General features: G+C 49.2%; 5 protein-coding genes across 5 annotated transcripts; 4 read left to right on the top strand and 1 right to left on the bottom strand.

The window, feature by feature from the left end:
• Nucleotides 1–266: 266 nt before the first annotated feature.
• On the top strand, nt 267–1,595 carry BKA55DRAFT_535743 (Indoleamine 2,3-dioxygenase; the record flags this gene model as incomplete). The annotated part of the gene is made up of 2 exons (XM_046189738.1): nt 267–587; nt 633–1,595. The coding sequence occupies 2 exons, from the start codon at nt 267–269 to the stop codon at nt 1,593–1,595; spliced, it is 1,284 nt and encodes a 427-aa protein (XP_046052593.1).
• Nucleotides 1,596–3,034: 1,439 nt separating this feature from the next.
• Nucleotides 3,035–4,658, top strand: BKA55DRAFT_535742 (major facilitator superfamily domain-containing protein; the record flags this gene model as incomplete). Its single annotated transcript, XM_046189737.1, has 3 exons — nt 3,035–3,949; nt 3,998–4,123; nt 4,173–4,658. 3 exons carry the CDS (start codon nt 3,035–3,037, stop codon nt 4,656–4,658), a joined length of 1,527 nt encoding a protein of 508 aa, XP_046052592.1.
• A 1,301-nt stretch (nt 4,659–5,959) lies between these two features.
• BKA55DRAFT_591011 (uncharacterized protein) lies at nt 5,960–6,815 on the top strand (the record flags this gene model as incomplete). The annotated part of the gene is made up of 2 exons (XM_046195177.1): nt 5,960–6,279; nt 6,335–6,815. 2 exons carry the CDS (start codon nt 5,960–5,962, stop codon nt 6,813–6,815), a joined length of 801 nt encoding a protein of 266 aa, XP_046052591.1.
• Nucleotides 6,816–7,100: 285 nt separating this feature from the next.
• Nucleotides 7,101–8,844, bottom strand: BKA55DRAFT_535740 (uncharacterized protein; the record flags this gene model as incomplete). The annotated part of the gene is made up of 7 exons (XM_046189736.1): nt 7,101–7,438; nt 7,485–7,552; nt 7,599–7,984; nt 8,041–8,108; nt 8,162–8,198; nt 8,257–8,625; nt 8,677–8,844. The coding sequence occupies 7 exons, from the start codon at nt 8,842–8,844 to the stop codon at nt 7,101–7,103; spliced, it is 1,434 nt and encodes a 477-aa protein (XP_046052590.1).
• Nucleotides 8,845–13,713: 4,869 nt separating this feature from the next.
• On the top strand, nt 13,714–16,014 carry BKA55DRAFT_559628 (uncharacterized protein). The gene has a single exon (XM_046192000.1). The coding sequence runs from the start codon at nt 13,867–13,869 to the stop codon at nt 15,865–15,867; it is 2,001 nt and encodes a 666-aa protein (XP_046052589.1). The 5' UTR covers nt 13,714–13,866; the 3' UTR covers nt 15,868–16,014.
• The last annotated feature ends 113 nt before the right edge of the window (nt 16,015–16,127 follow it).

Below are 16,127 nucleotides of genomic sequence, written 5' to 3'. Positions count from 1 at the left end.
TGGACGTCATTATCCATTTTAGATATAGTGAAAAACAGCGATTGGTCACGCGGGCACAACACGGATCGGATGAGAAGCTTTACGGAGGCCGGAGACGGAGATCAAGTACACGGAAGACGGAAGTGAGGAAACAAGAAATTGTCCCCATGGTTTGAGCAATTGTATTTTAGACTGATGCTTTTCTAAACAATTGATACTATACATCTTCTTTACCAATTCCATCAAGCTTCTTTGCATTGTCTATTTTTAAAGAATTGAACTCAAAAATGTCGCCACACGCTGTTACGTACCAACTTCCGCGCATCAAGCTCACAGCCGAACTAAAAGAGTTCGCCGTAACGAGCAACGCTTTCCTCCCCGAGCACAGCCCTCTGAAACAATTACCTGATTCTTACTATGAGCCTTGGGAGCTTGTTATTCAGCATCTTCCTGCTCTAATCAAGTACTTTGATATAAGACGCGCTGTTGATACACTTCCTGTTCTGTCGACGGAGAGATTGAGGTCTGAGGCGGAGTGGAGGAGGGCGTATTCCATCTTGGCTTTCTTGACGCATGCTTATGTTTGGGGTGGAGAGAAGCCTGCACAGGTAAGCTTAAAACTCCATACTTTAATGTGTTGTGGATGTTAACAGTGTCAGATTCTGCCCCCGCAAATCACCGTCCCTTTCCTCGCCGTCTCAAAACATCTCGAACTCCCTCCCGTTCTCTCATACGCCGCTGCAAACCTATGGAACTTTTCCTGTTCAGGCGACGATTTCACTGATCTTGACCAACTTGATACCCTACATACCTTTACCGGAACAGAGTCAGAAAAATGGTTCCTCCTCATCAGCGTAGCCATGGAGGCCAGAGCCGGAACCATCATTCCCAAAATGATGGAAGCTCTTGAAGCTGTCAAGACAAGAGACTACGACGTTATTATCTCTGCTCTCGAACAACTCAAGGCTTGTATCGATAGTGTCGGTGTTTTACTAGAACGCATGTACGAGAAGTGCGATCCCATGACGTTCTACTACAAGATCCGACCGTTCTTGGCTGGGAGTAAAAACATGGAAGCAGCTGGTCTACCAAAAGGTGTTTTCTACGATGAAGGCAATGGAAAAGGCGAATGGCGCCATCTCCGCGGCGGAAGTAACGGCCAAAGCTCCCTGATTCAATTCTTCGACGTCGTACTCGGTGTAGAGCACATAACCAGCGGCAACAACACCGAAAAGCAAGGCGAGCGAAGCTATCACGACATAGTAAAGGACTACATGCCAGGTCCTCACCGCCGGTTCCTCACACACGTTGCTCGCAAGGGCAGTATTCGCGAACTAGCGATGCAAACACCCAGCACGGCTGCACAAGAACGTCTGCAGAATGCCTTTACAGCTGCTACTGAGGCGCTCACTGTATTTAGGAACAAGCACATTCAGATTGTGACGCGGTACATTATTCTGCCGGCGAGGAGTGGCAGGAAGGATGGACCGCAGAATCTGGCGAGTAGTTCGTCCAAAAAGAATGGGGAGGATTTAACGGGGACCGGGGGCACGACGCTTGTGCCGTTTTTGAAGCAGTCGAGGGATGAGACTAGTGAGGCTGGACGGTTGGAGTAATGGGTGAGATGTGTTTTTGAGTGATTATAGAGCATAGCGATAGATGAGCGCGATATGCGCATGGCATTTCTTTGAACAAATACAATTTATGAACATTCACTGTACCTTGCGCGTCGCGTTTGATGTCTGCAATCAGGTGAACACCAGCAACTTCGGCGCCAATGAGAGCACCGTTCAATGAACATCCACCGTGAAGAACCTCCATTCTAAGGTGATCTCAATTTCTTCTAGAAAAATTCCATGCGCCAAGGCCGTAGAATTGTCTTCCGCTTACCGTTCCATCAATCTTGGCATCACCATCTCCAACACCAAGACCAACGATCATCAACACCTCCAACGTCAATTACCGACCATGGGGGTAACTGTCACCCTCTTATTGCCGAGTTCCACGGCCATGTCCCTGGAATTGGGTTTATCATTACCCGACTCTCTCTCACACCGATAATTCCCGTTGTTGAGCCCCATCCAACCCCGTCAAAATTAATAACACTAGAAATCTCTGCCTCGGAACCCCTTACTCCAGACGCTATTCCCCAATGACAAGACCCCCACGCATTTCCCCACGGGCAGGAATTTAATGCTGCTGCCTTGCGAGTCAGTCGATTTTCGGCTCTGAAAGCAGTAATTCCGGACATGTCTACCGTGGAAAAGCATTCGGGCCTTTTTTTTACTGGTAGTCGGGGTTTGCACGGGCTTTCGCTCTTCAGTTCCCCTCACTTGACTCTTGTTTTTTGCGGAGTCTCCGCATTCTCTCCAACGTTGCAATGTTTGGAGGCGTGTGGAGGACAGAATTGTGAGATGGGCTGTGTTTGTTGGAGCAGTCACAATTTGGCCCCATCAGTTCCTGTGTCTTTTATACTGACTGTACTGTTAATCACTATACTATTAAATCTCCTCTATCTTTTCTGTAGTATTTACATTTTGTGTAGATTTAGCGCAGCCTCCCTAATCTCAGCCTCTATCTCATTTTTCTGTCCCATTTCCATCCCCCTCTCCAAAAAGTAAAGATCTACACCACCACTCCACCATCATAACCATAGGTCCTTGCACACCATAAGTGTGACACTCAAATTTGCATTCTGCAACAACCGGCTCAGAAAATCTTGCCTCAAGCGAGGGTGACTGTCAACCTCTGGGGAACCCGTGATAGTCGCCTAATCAGGTTTAAGCAACGCGGATAAACCCTTGCCCCCTTTCTCTCTTCCCCATATTCTCCATACTCTGGCGACTGTCTTTCTCCGCGCTACACCATAATTGCTGCTCGATGATGTAACACCGTTGCACACAGCCGGTATTTTACCAGCGCCTGTGCATTCTTAAAAGGGTTCAATATGCCCGCCTGAGGTTTGTTTCTCCAGGTGTTGTTTGTTTGCGTGAGACTGGTAGCTCACGGTGTTTATTTCTCTAGTTCACCTACCAAGTCTTGATCAATCACCATCATGGCGGATCAAGCAAAGCCAGACGACCATGTCGCCTCGGCCAAACTCAGCGTCGAATCGCACCCCGAATCCCGCGCCGCAAACACCTTCGCAATGGACTCTGTCCACCGGCAAGTCGTCGAGAAGCGAATGAAGCGCAAGCTCGACACGCGATGCGCCCTGTTCGTGCTCATCTACATCATGAACTACCTCGACCGCAATAACATGGCTGCCGCACGTCTCAAAGGTCTTCAAGAGGATCTGAACCTGAGCTATAACCAGTACGCGACTTGCTTGAGTATCTTGTACGTGGGATATATCCTCATGCAGGTACCCTCGAATATGTTCATCAATCGCATCCAGCGGCCGTCGCTGTATATTTCTGCGGCGATGTTGCTGTGGGGTCTTATCTCGACGTTGTCGGGTAGTGTTCATAACTTCGCTGGCATGGTCTGCATTCGATTCTTCTTGGGATTCGTGGAAGCTGCTTTCTTGCCTGGTGCTCTTCTGATTCTGTCGAAATGGTACACGCGACGCGAATTGACTAAGCGCAACGCCATTTTGTTCTGCGGAAACCTCATCTCCAACGCCTTCTCCGCGCTTGTCGGCGCAGGCGTCTTGTCCAACATGCAGGGCGTTCTCGGCCACGCAGCATGGCGATGGCTGTTCTGGATTGAAGGCGCTATTACAATGAGCATTGCCATTTCCGCTGCGTTTATTCTTCCCGATTTACCTCATAACTCCCGAGGCTTTACGGAGGAAGAGCGACAGGTCGCACAGCTTCGTATGATTGAGGATGTTGGAGAGGCTGATGAGGATTCTGCTGAGGAGAGCGCATTCTACGGTCTTAAGCTTGCGGTCAAGGATCTCAAGATTTACATCATGATGTTGACCTTTACTGCTTATGTCGTTGGTCTTTCGTTCAACGCGTTCTTCGTAAGTCAATTGATGTCAATCGCATGCGCATCGCTAACAATTGAACAGCCCAGTTTGACAGGGACTCTTGGCTTCGGTTACGTGCCTACTCTTTTGATGAGCGCTCCTCCGTGGGTGTTCTCTTGTATTGTCTCGGTCATCAACGCTTGGCACTCTGATAGAACCCAAGAAAAGGTCAGTTCAATTATCTGTCATGTCGCGCAATTGTACTAACAGTAAATAGTTCTGGCACATTGTCGGCCCAATTGGTATCGGCACGACTGGCTTCATCATCAGCATGGCGACTGAAAACGTCGCAGCGCGCTACCTGGCCCTCTTCCTCCAAGCAGCTTCCTACGCTGGCTTCATCGTCTTCTACTCGTGGATCAGCTCCTCATTCCCCCGTCCACCCGCCAAGCGCGCCGTTGCCATCGCAATGATCAACGCCTTCAGCCAGCTCGGCAACGTCGCGGGCTCCTACGTCTGGGACCTCAAAGAGAACGGGTACCGCAAGAGCTACGGAATTGTCCTGTCCATGTTTGGCGTCACAGTTGTTGGATGCTACATCTTCCGTTTGGTGCTCATTGACCTCAACAAAAAGCTCGAGAGGGGAGAGGCCAATGCTTGGGAGACGCGCCAGGATGTGGCTGCGCATACGGCGGCCGTCGAGGTCATGGACAGCCCCGACGAGGCTTTGAGGATGAAGCGGGATTTCCGATACCTTATTTAAAGCGGCAACGTCTAGTTCTGGGCGTGCATGCATGCATCAAGGGTTGTATTAGACCTCTCGTAAATAAGACAAGCTTTATGATGCTCTCCATGTCCAATTGAATGTTGTTTGGGTGATCTTCTCAACAAGTGGCTTGATGTGCCTTGACCGTTCTGCAACCCCTCTTTTACAACATTTTCCTTTTCTGTCTCGGTCTGTGTGATAAGCATTACATGAACAATTACACCTGCAAGAATTGATGACTCTGGTATTAATGATACGCGATAAGCATTACTCAGTATTATCTGGACTTTTGTCGTAGTCCAGTCAGCATTGGTGATGATAACTCATCATCAGCGATTTCATCTAGGGTAGCTCTGTCGGACCGGGATAAGGCAATTTATCGTCTGACACGGAACACGTTGACGCGTTAATTTTCACCGGTGCCTTGATCCCGCGGTCTCCAGCCAATCCAACAAGGTTGCTGCTCACAGCAAACTAAACTAAATGGGGAGCGGTGAAGCCGGCCGTTCTGCGGGGTCGTGATGCGCTCTAAGCAAGGAAGAGGAAGAGCTCGAGACGGGAGAATGACGCTCGATTTATCCACTCCAAACTCCATCCGACTCTATTCTCGGTGGTATTTGACAAGATATAAGATTCAATTATGGATCAATGATGAAATACCAAAGACAGAATCCATTTACCAATTCAGTTGCTGTTGCAATTGATGTAGACTGATAGAGGGGTTGGCCCATGCAGAAGCAGAAGCTATCACCCCGCCTCGTTCTCGTTGTGTATGTATGTACACGTCTCACCACTCAAAAGTCTATTAAATACAAAGCCAATTGGTTCAAAAAATTACCAGACAAGACATGAAAGCGTTAGTTCACATGGGTTCATGCGTCCCACCGAGACTTGTACTCACCCAACAGACTTTCTACCCCTCGACGCGTCTTTCAACACGGTTACAGCGAAATGGGGGGGCTTGCAGCATTGATCCCTGGAAATCCGGAGCTCCAGACAACCCATTGAGAGACTGATAGTGGATACTCTTCTCTTTGTAATCGCCGATGCCCCTCGTTTTTCGCTCGCCTTGGTGTTTTAGCTCAAAGGAGCATTGGATGTCTCTCTGCTTCCATGACATCACTGGACCCATCCCTCCATTACAGCTCTTTGGGCTTGCTGCTTTTATTTTGGACCACGCCATGATCTGAGAGACACAATCGTACAAATAGTCTAGCATCTGCCCTTCCATCTCCCCTCTTCATTCTCTACCCCTCCATCGATCTTCTTCTTTTTTAATACCCCAAAACAACTTCACAATGGTTCAACAAATCCCCAAGGCCAACCACATCCTCGACCTCCTCAGCCTCAAGGGCAAGGTCGTCGTCGTTACCGGCGCTTCCGGACCCCGCGGCATGGGTATCGAGGCTGCTCGCGGTGCAGCTGAGATGGGCGCCGACGTCGCCATCACCTACGCTTCCCGCAAGGAGGGCGCCGACAAGAACGTCGAGGAGCTCACCAAGGAGTACGGCGTCAAGGCCAAGGCCTACAAGCTCAACGCTGCCGACTACAATGATGTTGAGCGATTTGTTGGAGAGGTTGTCAAGGACTTTGGCAAGATTGACGGTTTCGTCGCCAAGTAGGTCTCCCCTGTACACCAATTGAGTCAATTGAACTTGTGCTAACAATCGCAGCGCCGGTGCTACCGCCAACGCTGGTGTCATCGACGGCTCAGCTGCCGACTGGGACCACGTTATCCAGATCGATCTCAACGGCACCGCCTACTGCGCCAAGGCCGTCGGCGCTCTCTTCAAGAAGCAGGGCCACGGCTCCTTCGTCATCACCGCCTCCATGTCCGGCCACATCGCCAACTACCCTCAAGAGCAGACCTCGTACAACGTCGCCAAGGCGGGCTGCATCCACATGGCCCGATCTCTCGCCAACGAGTGGCGCGACTTCGCCCGTGTCAACAGCATCTCCCCCGGTTATATCGACACTGGTCTCTCTGACTTCATCGACGCTGAGACCCAGGAGCTCTGGAGGAGCATGATCCCCATGGGCCGCAACGGTGATGCTAAGGAGCTCAAGGCTGCTTATGTCTACTTCTTGTCTGATGCTAGCACATACACTACTGGCTCTGACCTTGTCATTGACGGTGGATACACTTGCCGATAAATGGCTCTCTTAATGAACTCGACGATACCAAACAAATAAAGTAAATAAAAATATAATGACACAATCATCAATCCACTGTGGATCTGTTCCTGGTGTGCATGTGCTTGCAGTAGCGAGTAATGGCCTTATCAGATGGCGCTAGAAAATTCACCGAGCAGCAAAACCCACTTGACACTTCACGATGCCTGCTAGTCTAGTCGATCATGACTGTCATCTCGATGACTGCATCGCGATTCATGTCAATGCTCTATTCTATGTCTATTTTCGAGTCATTATCATGAAACCCTACACTTGAGTATCTGCATCGCTTGCAAAGCTGACTGACCCATGGGTTCTGCTGTCTTTTGTCCCAACTCTTGTCGTTGATGGAGCTGTCGTATTTCCCTTTAAAAGTCCACCTTCATCGTGCAGTTCAATGGCCTGCGAGTCCCCCACATCGATAGCTGCAAGCGATCGATCGACAAAGATTTTTCGGTTCTTGTGTTTTGCTTCTGTGCCCTTCCTTGCTCTTTTTCGTGACATTATATGGCTCACGAGATGGCGAATATGAGGCATGCAGGCAACCATGACACCAACGGATATCTCCACGACAGACCAGATGACCGCTGATTGTGCATTCACGACTGCAACCGTTAGCTTGTAGCCTGAAAAGTTGTCTGAAGTATCTACCTGTTAAATCTGCAGAGCGTAGAAAAATTACAAGTTCGCGAACTCTTATCGCAGCGACAATGGTGAGACTAGACTGTTAGCCAACAAATCGGGATACGATTTTGAAGCACTCACAATATCCCAACACTAAACATGCTGATGACACCAAGCTTCTTTCTAAGCTTCAATCCCAGCTCCCACAATTGTGTCATCGGCAAGATAAGCATCCATATATCCAGCAACAGATTCAGTCCCGCGTGTGGTAGAGTAAAATGAGTTATTCCAGCCATGATGAGATCGCCTTTCTTCTGCTGCCAACCCTCCCAGAATAGCGAGAATGGCTGTGTCTGGAAGAACACATAGATGAAAAAGGCGACTCCGACTAAGACGTTGAAGACCATGGTGCATTTGACCATTATCCTGAACTTGTTGTCCGGAAAGATCCGGAGAAAGAAGCATAATATTGCTGCTTTGACGAGGACTAATGCAGTCAAGTAGAGGATCTCGATAACTATGAAACACTGACAGGTAATATTAGCTTGCTACCAAAAACTAGAGTCAAGATGTAGTTGCCTACCTTGAAAGTCATTATGATCTGCCTATCAGTGAGAAACCACATATCAAGGCCCAACCCCAGCGAAATCACTAACAACCTACGTCAGCAATGTGTTTCAGTGTTGATGAGGCATGGTACTAACTGATCTGTAATACGACGTAAAAAGGAATCAAGAAGGCCTGCCAGTGTAAGTTATTGTTGAATCACCGCAGTTAAAGGGTCAAGCTGATGACTTACAACCGATAGAGTGGTTAGGGTATCATCCATTCCCCATATCAGTCCCAATTTGACTTGGGTGCCAATTCGTAAAGCGAAGAATACAAGAGCAATAGCAAATATGATACTACTGCTCAATCGGTATTCCCGCGTCAGATTGATCGGCGGCGTCCCGCATACTGACGATGACTCTTTGATGAAGTCTTTTTTCCCACATGTCAGCTTCCCCAACTGTACAAGCCCGAACAACTCACCCATGGTCTGTCTCATCGAGCACTCCGCTATCAAGCAATCCCCAATCGCATTCGCAAACGGCTTGCTATGGCAAATCGCGTCTTGTCCCATCTCTGCATATTCCTTCTGGCTTATAAGCCCGATTAGGCAGTCGACCTAAGCACCATCAGCGATCTATTTGTCGGGTTGCGCGTTTATGCTACTGACAGCACATTTTGGCGCACTTGTGAGAACAGAGCCGAAGGTCTGGGCGGCTGCTGTATCGTATAGCAGGCATAACGTCCCCAGAAGAAGAAACCGCCCGTTGAGCGTCATGGTGAAATGCACGTCGCAGTCAAAAAGGAGAAAAAGGGACAGGGGAGGGTTGCACAGCATTTTAATCGAGATCAAATCTAAGATACTTTGTGGCACTTCGGCAGTGGCTGCAGATTTGATCAGGCTGACCAAACCCCTGCATTCATCTGGCGCTGTGAAGCGTATCACAAGTACAACCATCCATTCTGTTGGGCCTGGAGCAGATACGGAGATTCCGATATGGAACTTGCCGAATACCTGGTTGGCTTCCATTATGCTAAGATGCCGAAGTGGTTAGTTGGTAGAAGCCTCACGCCAGGGCTGAAGTTGGGAATGGGTTGCATTCCTGAGCGCCTCAATTCTCAGATTCGACCTGGGGGCACTCATGGCAGAAGGGTCCTTAGCTTTGCCGCTGATCATCATTTCTCTATAAGTTGGTAGCAGTAAAGCGTACTTGCATTAGGTGCTTCTTTGAGATCTCGTCATATTCCTTCCGAATCGTGAAAAGTGACGAGATTTAGCCTCACGGAGCTAAGAAACAAGTCTCGAGGCTTGTCCTACCTAGTGTAACCAACCCACGGACTATCCTGGGGATGATCATTGGTATATGATTGGTTCCCAGTACGACGGAAAGGAAGCCAAAGCGAAACTGGAATTCGGAATGGATCTGAAACTTAAAAGCTAATCTCCCTAAGGAATCATTTCTTCAGAGATCCTACCCGCATTCCCTATAGAGAGTTATATTGATCTTGTGCTCAGCCACTGTTTGCCACAGCCCATTCTCAGTTTCACATTGTTTCCAACCTAACAGCCTTGTGCGGCTCTGGAATGGATTCAGTCTCAGTCGCGTGCCTACGCGAGATGGTTGAAGACCCTGTGCCATGCAACCAATACCTATTGTCAACGCCACGGCGCATGAGGCAACATCACGAAGGTGACAAGACCAATTGTATAGAGAGGCAGCCCCGAAGCTACCTCATAGCTTGACCATCGGTCCCGACAAGTCCGGGTTTTGGTGATTGGCTAGTAGCACTTGCTCGGGGCTTGAGATGCCCAGACTCAAATAAGAAACGCAATCCGGGGGAATCACGCCCCCTGGTGATGCAGGCACACATCATCATTATTAGACAATGTGGCAAGAAGCCACCAGGAATGATCGGATTGGCACAGATTCTACCGTTCCAGACTTTTAGCCAGATCCACGCCGATAATTGGTTGGTTGATGCCGAGCATTTGAAGGAGTCTGCTACTCTAATTCATGTGCTTATGACCTTAAAATGTTAACAAGACGTGTTCCCCCGCGTGTTCTCCCTTGGATCCCGAGCGGCTTCTCGGTACACGAACTGTCAGTTCGTTTCAGATTTAGTCAGTTGGTGGCTACTTGCTCTCACTTAAGATGCTATTGAATGAAGAGGCACAAAGCGGGCCGTTAGACTGCTATGATGGGACAAAGCTGGCGATTCATGATATTTGAGAGACAGGAAATGCCATGCTCGTGGTCATTGAAGTATCATTTATTGGCCTAAACATTTATGTTGTCGTCGTCTTGAGGATCAAGTTTGTGAACACATGATCAGTAAATCTGCTCAAGACTACCCGGGACCGGATCGACTGGCTTGTCATCTGATCTAATGCCCAAAGCTTCTAACAAAAACGAAGTAATTATCGATTTGTCAATGACATCAGGCTCGAATAATGGAGACGGAATAGCAGCATGCTCCGAGTCTGAGATGTCGAGGCCAAAGCACATAGATATGGTTTGAGAATGTCTCTTTCGGTTTCAATATCTTAGAAAACCTAAGCCAACATGTCTTACATCAAAGAATTCTTTTAGGAACAAGTTATAGTATGAAAGTCTATTAACACTTAAATTAATGCATATTACAACACTTCATCTCACAGTCAAGTCTCGGTTAATAAAGACATAACAGAGCTCTGAGTCCAGTGTTGCTTAGATACTTGCCAAGGGTCACTAGACCATGAAAATTATTTGGCCAAGTGAGTTGAAAAACATAATACGTGATGGATGATAGATTCGCATGGAATTGCTTGGTGGTTCTGCACCCTGCAGCTCACCTAATTATAGTGCCTAATGGGACTGAGTTAATTCCTAATCTGTTGACTCAGTTAAGTTTGACTTGAGTTCAATTTATATCATCTCATTAAGAATAGTTCCGCAATATTCCAGTTAAGTTTAAAAGAGAGCTTCTGTAAAAATTTTAATCAGTTTGCTGGAGAAGAATGTGACAAAGCAATTTAATCATCACTCATCTCAACACCAAGCCTCACTGAAGACAACGCAACTCAAATCAATCACCACGACCGAGCTTGAACTGGAACTTGGTTTATAAAACCTCACGTCATAGCCTCGAGTGATGAGCAAAGAAACCAAGTATTTCAAAGACCAAAAGCTGGCTCGTATAGCCATATTTATGGTTCGGCCGAGTTATCGGATGGAGCCTCGGCTTCTCTTATTCCGCCTATCCGCATTGGAGGTGGTGAGGAGAATAAATACGAGCGCTAACCTCAGTAAAGTCAAGCCCCATTCGTCACTCTACGGTGGACCACGCACATGAAACCACCCCCTGTCGATCGCAGTTCTCGTTGGTTCTGGAGAGTCGAGAGAACATTTGATTCTCCTCGGATTGTAGTGGCTCTGGTGAAATGACGAAATGCAGGAACTTCTGCAATACGGGGGAGATGGTGTTGAGCAAAAGAAAAAGGAGGTGGAGACTTGGCAACTCAATTGGGAATGTCACATCAACATCCATGGCCAACGAGACATGGTCACTTTAAGGAATACGGTTTTAGGGTTCAATTGAGATCAAAGTTATTGCTATACGGCTGGACGAATCCCATTGTTTTACTGTAATTTCGCCTGTATAAAAATAGCCAGATTAAATACAAGAAGGTTACGAGCTGGCATTGACAGCTCAAGCTTGGACAATGGACCTCGACAGCCTTACCTTGCCGACAGCTGACGGCAAAAAACACGGTAAGTTATCTGAAAATTCAATTCGTGTCTCCTTTTTCCGTACTCCGTATTGCCGATATACTCGATCACACAAAGATCTTCACTGCAGTCTGCAGCCCTCATTTAGCCTTAGACTCAAGACTTCGTATTTATGAATTAGTTGCATAAAATCAAGCAACTTGACGTCAACGATTAGATAAAAAGCCTCAACGACGAATATCCAAGATCTTGGAACCAACAGATGATAAACATCTTGGTTTTTAAGCCGCTTTGACCATTATAAAACGGTCCATTTTTATCCTTGATTTTACTGCTAAAAACTGAGGATATACCCGATCGATTATATTCGATTCCCGCATTCCTGTCGGCCAGGCCAACGGCTCCGCTGTCGCGTGGAGCCAAGACTGCCATTCACTGCTAAAGTTGTCTTCGGCAACAACTCCGAACCTTGACAGGGACAAGGCCTGAGCCTTCTTGGCCATGATACGATGTTGACATTACTACCCTGAAGTTGAGATTTTAGCTGTAGAAATTGGAGTTTAATGATGGCGTTATTCGAAATGCCGCCCGCTAGAAGCAGACAGAATTAATCTGCCGAATGGTTGCATTTGCGCCAAACCAAACTGGAATAATTTCTCACTCAAGGTTCTACGCCAATGATTACCGGCGTTTATGTACGTAGAGATTGACATTCACAATTGAACAACTCACCTCACTTGTATGCAAGCGCCAGCCGAGTGATACAGTACATGAAGACCCATGAATGCAGGAACAGGGATGCACAGACTCCAATGGGCTTTTGTCGGTAATAAGAAAATACCGTATTGGACGGTGAGATGAGTGTCGACATGCTTACTTGGAAAAGGAGTTCCCAACAACTATACTCCGTATTCAAGCAGGGATAGTAATCGCAGCTTTCCCGCCATTCTCTCGGCATCGTCTTGTCATCAACCGACTATGATTACCAAACAAGGATTAAACGGAACTCGCCTCGAAATGCTACCTTGATCATCCAGAGTGGATTGCCTGATACTACCCATCACCAACACCAACATCAACATCAACAAAAGATATTGTTTGGCTGACATACATCTAAACAGTTGATTTCTCCACTGTATCTTATGCAACAATCCTTCATAATCCAACGTGTTCTGCTGGCCAACCTCGAGATTCTGTGCGAGATTTTAGTGCAAAGTGGAGAGATAAGCAGCGATCTACAGGGAATTTTCCTCGTGTATGTAGGTGCGTAAAGCACGCCAAGTAGCGAGCCAAGGGCAACACTTTATACGAGCGGACCACCCAAGAGCCCCACGAATCAACCAGAAGACACTTGGCCAGGCAACATGACAGGGGCTGCAGATCACAAAAAGTTCCCCTCCATCAGCAAATTCATAGGTACTGAATAGAGCACAACAGGCCACTGAGACAACAGTACAGGCCGTGTCAGATCATAAATGGCTAAGTAGAAAGCTAACGCAGGTGTGGTCAACGTTACCCCGCAGGTTGACTCCAGTGACACAGAAATTTACGGGTAATACGGTTCCTGTGCCTGAAAGGTAGCAACCAAGCGGCGTGTTTTGATTAACTCTATCTAAAAAAAAAACGGCGAAACGCTCTGCTAGCCTATCGGACCACGAGCGGCTCAACAACCTCCAACGTTTCTGCACCGTGCACAAGCTAAGCCAACCGTAATAGACGAACACGATGGCCGAGAGATTGCACAGTAGCAAGATTCCGTCACATCCGAACTGTACAGTACATACATACGGTCGCAGCCAACATCGTGATCTGGAGCATGGATTTTTTATGGATCCTTGTGAGCCGCCCGCAAAGGTCCACCGTACACAGGCTGCATGTTTACCCAACCTTTCTGCTCATATTACATCACGTTACCGGGATGAACTATGGAGAAAGCCCGTATTTTACCTACACGGACAGTTGGGCCGATAGGACACGAGGGAGCCAAGCAAAGATGATAAGATCCTGGGGGTGTGAGGGGGGGAAAGACCATGCATCGAGTATAAGAGTCTTGAGTGTTTCCCCCCAGAAATTGTTTCCGGCTTCTTCACCCACCTTTCGTTTAACAAACGCTTCACTCGTTTATTGCATTCGTTAAACTATCCATCAAAATGCGAGGTCTCGTTATTCTCAGTGCGGCCGTTGGCCTGGCTAATGCTGCCGCTGTCGAGGTGCCCAAGAGGCATTACCCTGTCCCCGGCCAGGAAGAGTATCCTGCTGTCCCTGATACCGAGTATACTCCCCCGGCGCCCGGAAACGGAGGTGCCTACCCTCCTCCCGCCGTCGAGCAGCCTTCCAAGCCCAGCAACGAGTACCCTCCTCCCAAGGCTACTGAGCCTAGCAACGGTGGTGCCTATCCTCCCCCTCCGGTGAACACCAAGCCTACTGGCGAGTACCCTCCTCCTGAGCACACCCAGCCTACTCCCCCTGAGGAGACTCAGCCTACTGGAGAGTATCCTCCCCCCGAGGAGACCAAGCCTACCCCTCCTGAGGAGACCAAGCCCACTGGTGAATACCCTCCTCCCGAGGAGACTAAGCCTACTCCTCCTGAAGAGACCAAGCCCACTGGAGAGTATCCCCCTCCTGAGGAGACCAAGCCTACCGGCGAGTACCCTCCTCCTGAGCACACCAAGCCCACTGGCGAGTATCCTCCTCCCGAGCACACCAAGCCTACTGGAGAGTACCCCCCTCCCGAGGAGACCAAGACCTCTGAGTACCCTCCTGAGGAGACCACCACCGATGTCTACCCTCCTCCTGAGGAGACCACCGACGTCTACCCTCCCCCCGAGGAGACCACTGATGTCTACCCTCCTCCTTCCGAGACCAAGCCTGAGGAGCACAGCTCAACCGAGACTCCTTACCAGCCTCCTACTGACACTCTCCCTGCTGAGGAGAGCTCAACCGAGACTGGTTACCTGCCTCCCACTTACACGAAGCCTTCCTACACTAAGCCAACCTACACCAAGCCTTCGTACACCAAGCCTGGCTACCCCGAGACCTCTAAGTGGACTACCTCAACCATCTACACCACTCAGGTTCAGACCGTCACCAAGTGCCCTCCTGAGGTTACCAACTGCCCCGAGGGTCCTCATGTCACCACCGTGACTATTCCCATCTCGACCACCATCTGCCCTGTGACTGAGGAGCACCCCTCTTCTGTCTACCCTCCTCCTCATGAGCAGACCAGCACTCCTTGGACCACCTCGACCATCTACACTACCAAGGTTCACACTGTCACCAAGTGCCCTCCCGAGGTCACTGACTGCCCTGAGAAGCCTCACGTCACCACTGAGACCATCCCCATCTCTACCACAGTCTGCCCCGTGACCGAGACTCACGTCGCTCCTCCTCCTGCTCACGAGACAACCACCAAGCTGACAACCTCAACTGTCTACACCACCAAGGTCCACACTGTCACCAAGTGTCCTCCTGAGGTTCCCAACTGCCCTGAGAAGCCTCATGTCACCACTGAGACCTACGCTGTCTCTACCACCGTCTGCCCTGTGACTGAGACCCACGTTGTCCCTGTTCCTCCCAAGGAGACTCAGCCCATCGTTGTTCCTCCTCCTCACCCCGGTAACGGAACCTGGACTCCTCCCAAGCCTCAGCCTCCTAAGGAGACTTACCCCGTCCCTGGCAAGCCCGAGCACCCTCAGCCTCCTGCTCCTCAGCCCCCCAAGGAGACTCACCCTGCTCAGCCTCCTGCTCCTCAACCTCCCAAGGAGACCTACCCCGCTCCCCCTAAGGAGACTCAGCCTGGTGTCACTCCTCCCAAGGAGACCCATCCCGCTCAACCTCCTGCTCCTCAACCCCCCAAGGAGACCCAGCCCGGTGTCACTCCTCCCAAGGAGACTCAGCCTGCCCAGCCTCCCGCTCCTCAGCCTCCTAAGGAGTCTCACCCTACCTACCCCGTCCCTGAGCAACCTCAGCCTCCTGCTCCCAGCAAGCCCGCCGAGACTGCTCCTGTTGTCCCTGCTCCCAGCACTCCTGCTGAGACATACCCTGCTCCTCCTGCTACCACTCCCACCCAGGTCACTGCCGGTGCTGGACGTGTCGGAGGTAGCGTCGGAGCTGCTCTCTTTGCGGCTGGTTTTGTCGCCTTCTTCCTGTAAATAATTTGACTGCTCACATGGAGCAACGAGTATATGACGGTTTGGAGATATACGCTGCATAGTACATGCACCTATTACCTGCACCTATTACATTCTATTAGATAATTTCTTAGATTAATATATTTACGGGCATAAAGCCAAGTAAAACGTGCGCTCTTTAATTTCGTGACGTCTCTTCAGCATGTTCGAGAATGGTTAAGCTAGCAGGTTAGATCTGACAACGGCGAAGAATCGGTATCCTAAGCTAGAGTTACTAGTCT

The sequence above is a fragment of the Fusarium redolens genome, assembly GCF_020744475.1.
Source record: "Fusarium redolens strain MPI-CAGE-AT-0023 chromosome Unknown BKA55scaffold_4, whole genome shotgun sequence".
NCBI classification, from domain to species: domain Eukaryota; kingdom Fungi; phylum Ascomycota; class Sordariomycetes; order Hypocreales; family Nectriaceae; genus Fusarium; species Fusarium redolens.
Note: the sequence above shows the minus strand (reverse complement) of the source record. Positions and strands in the feature narration are given on the sequence as shown.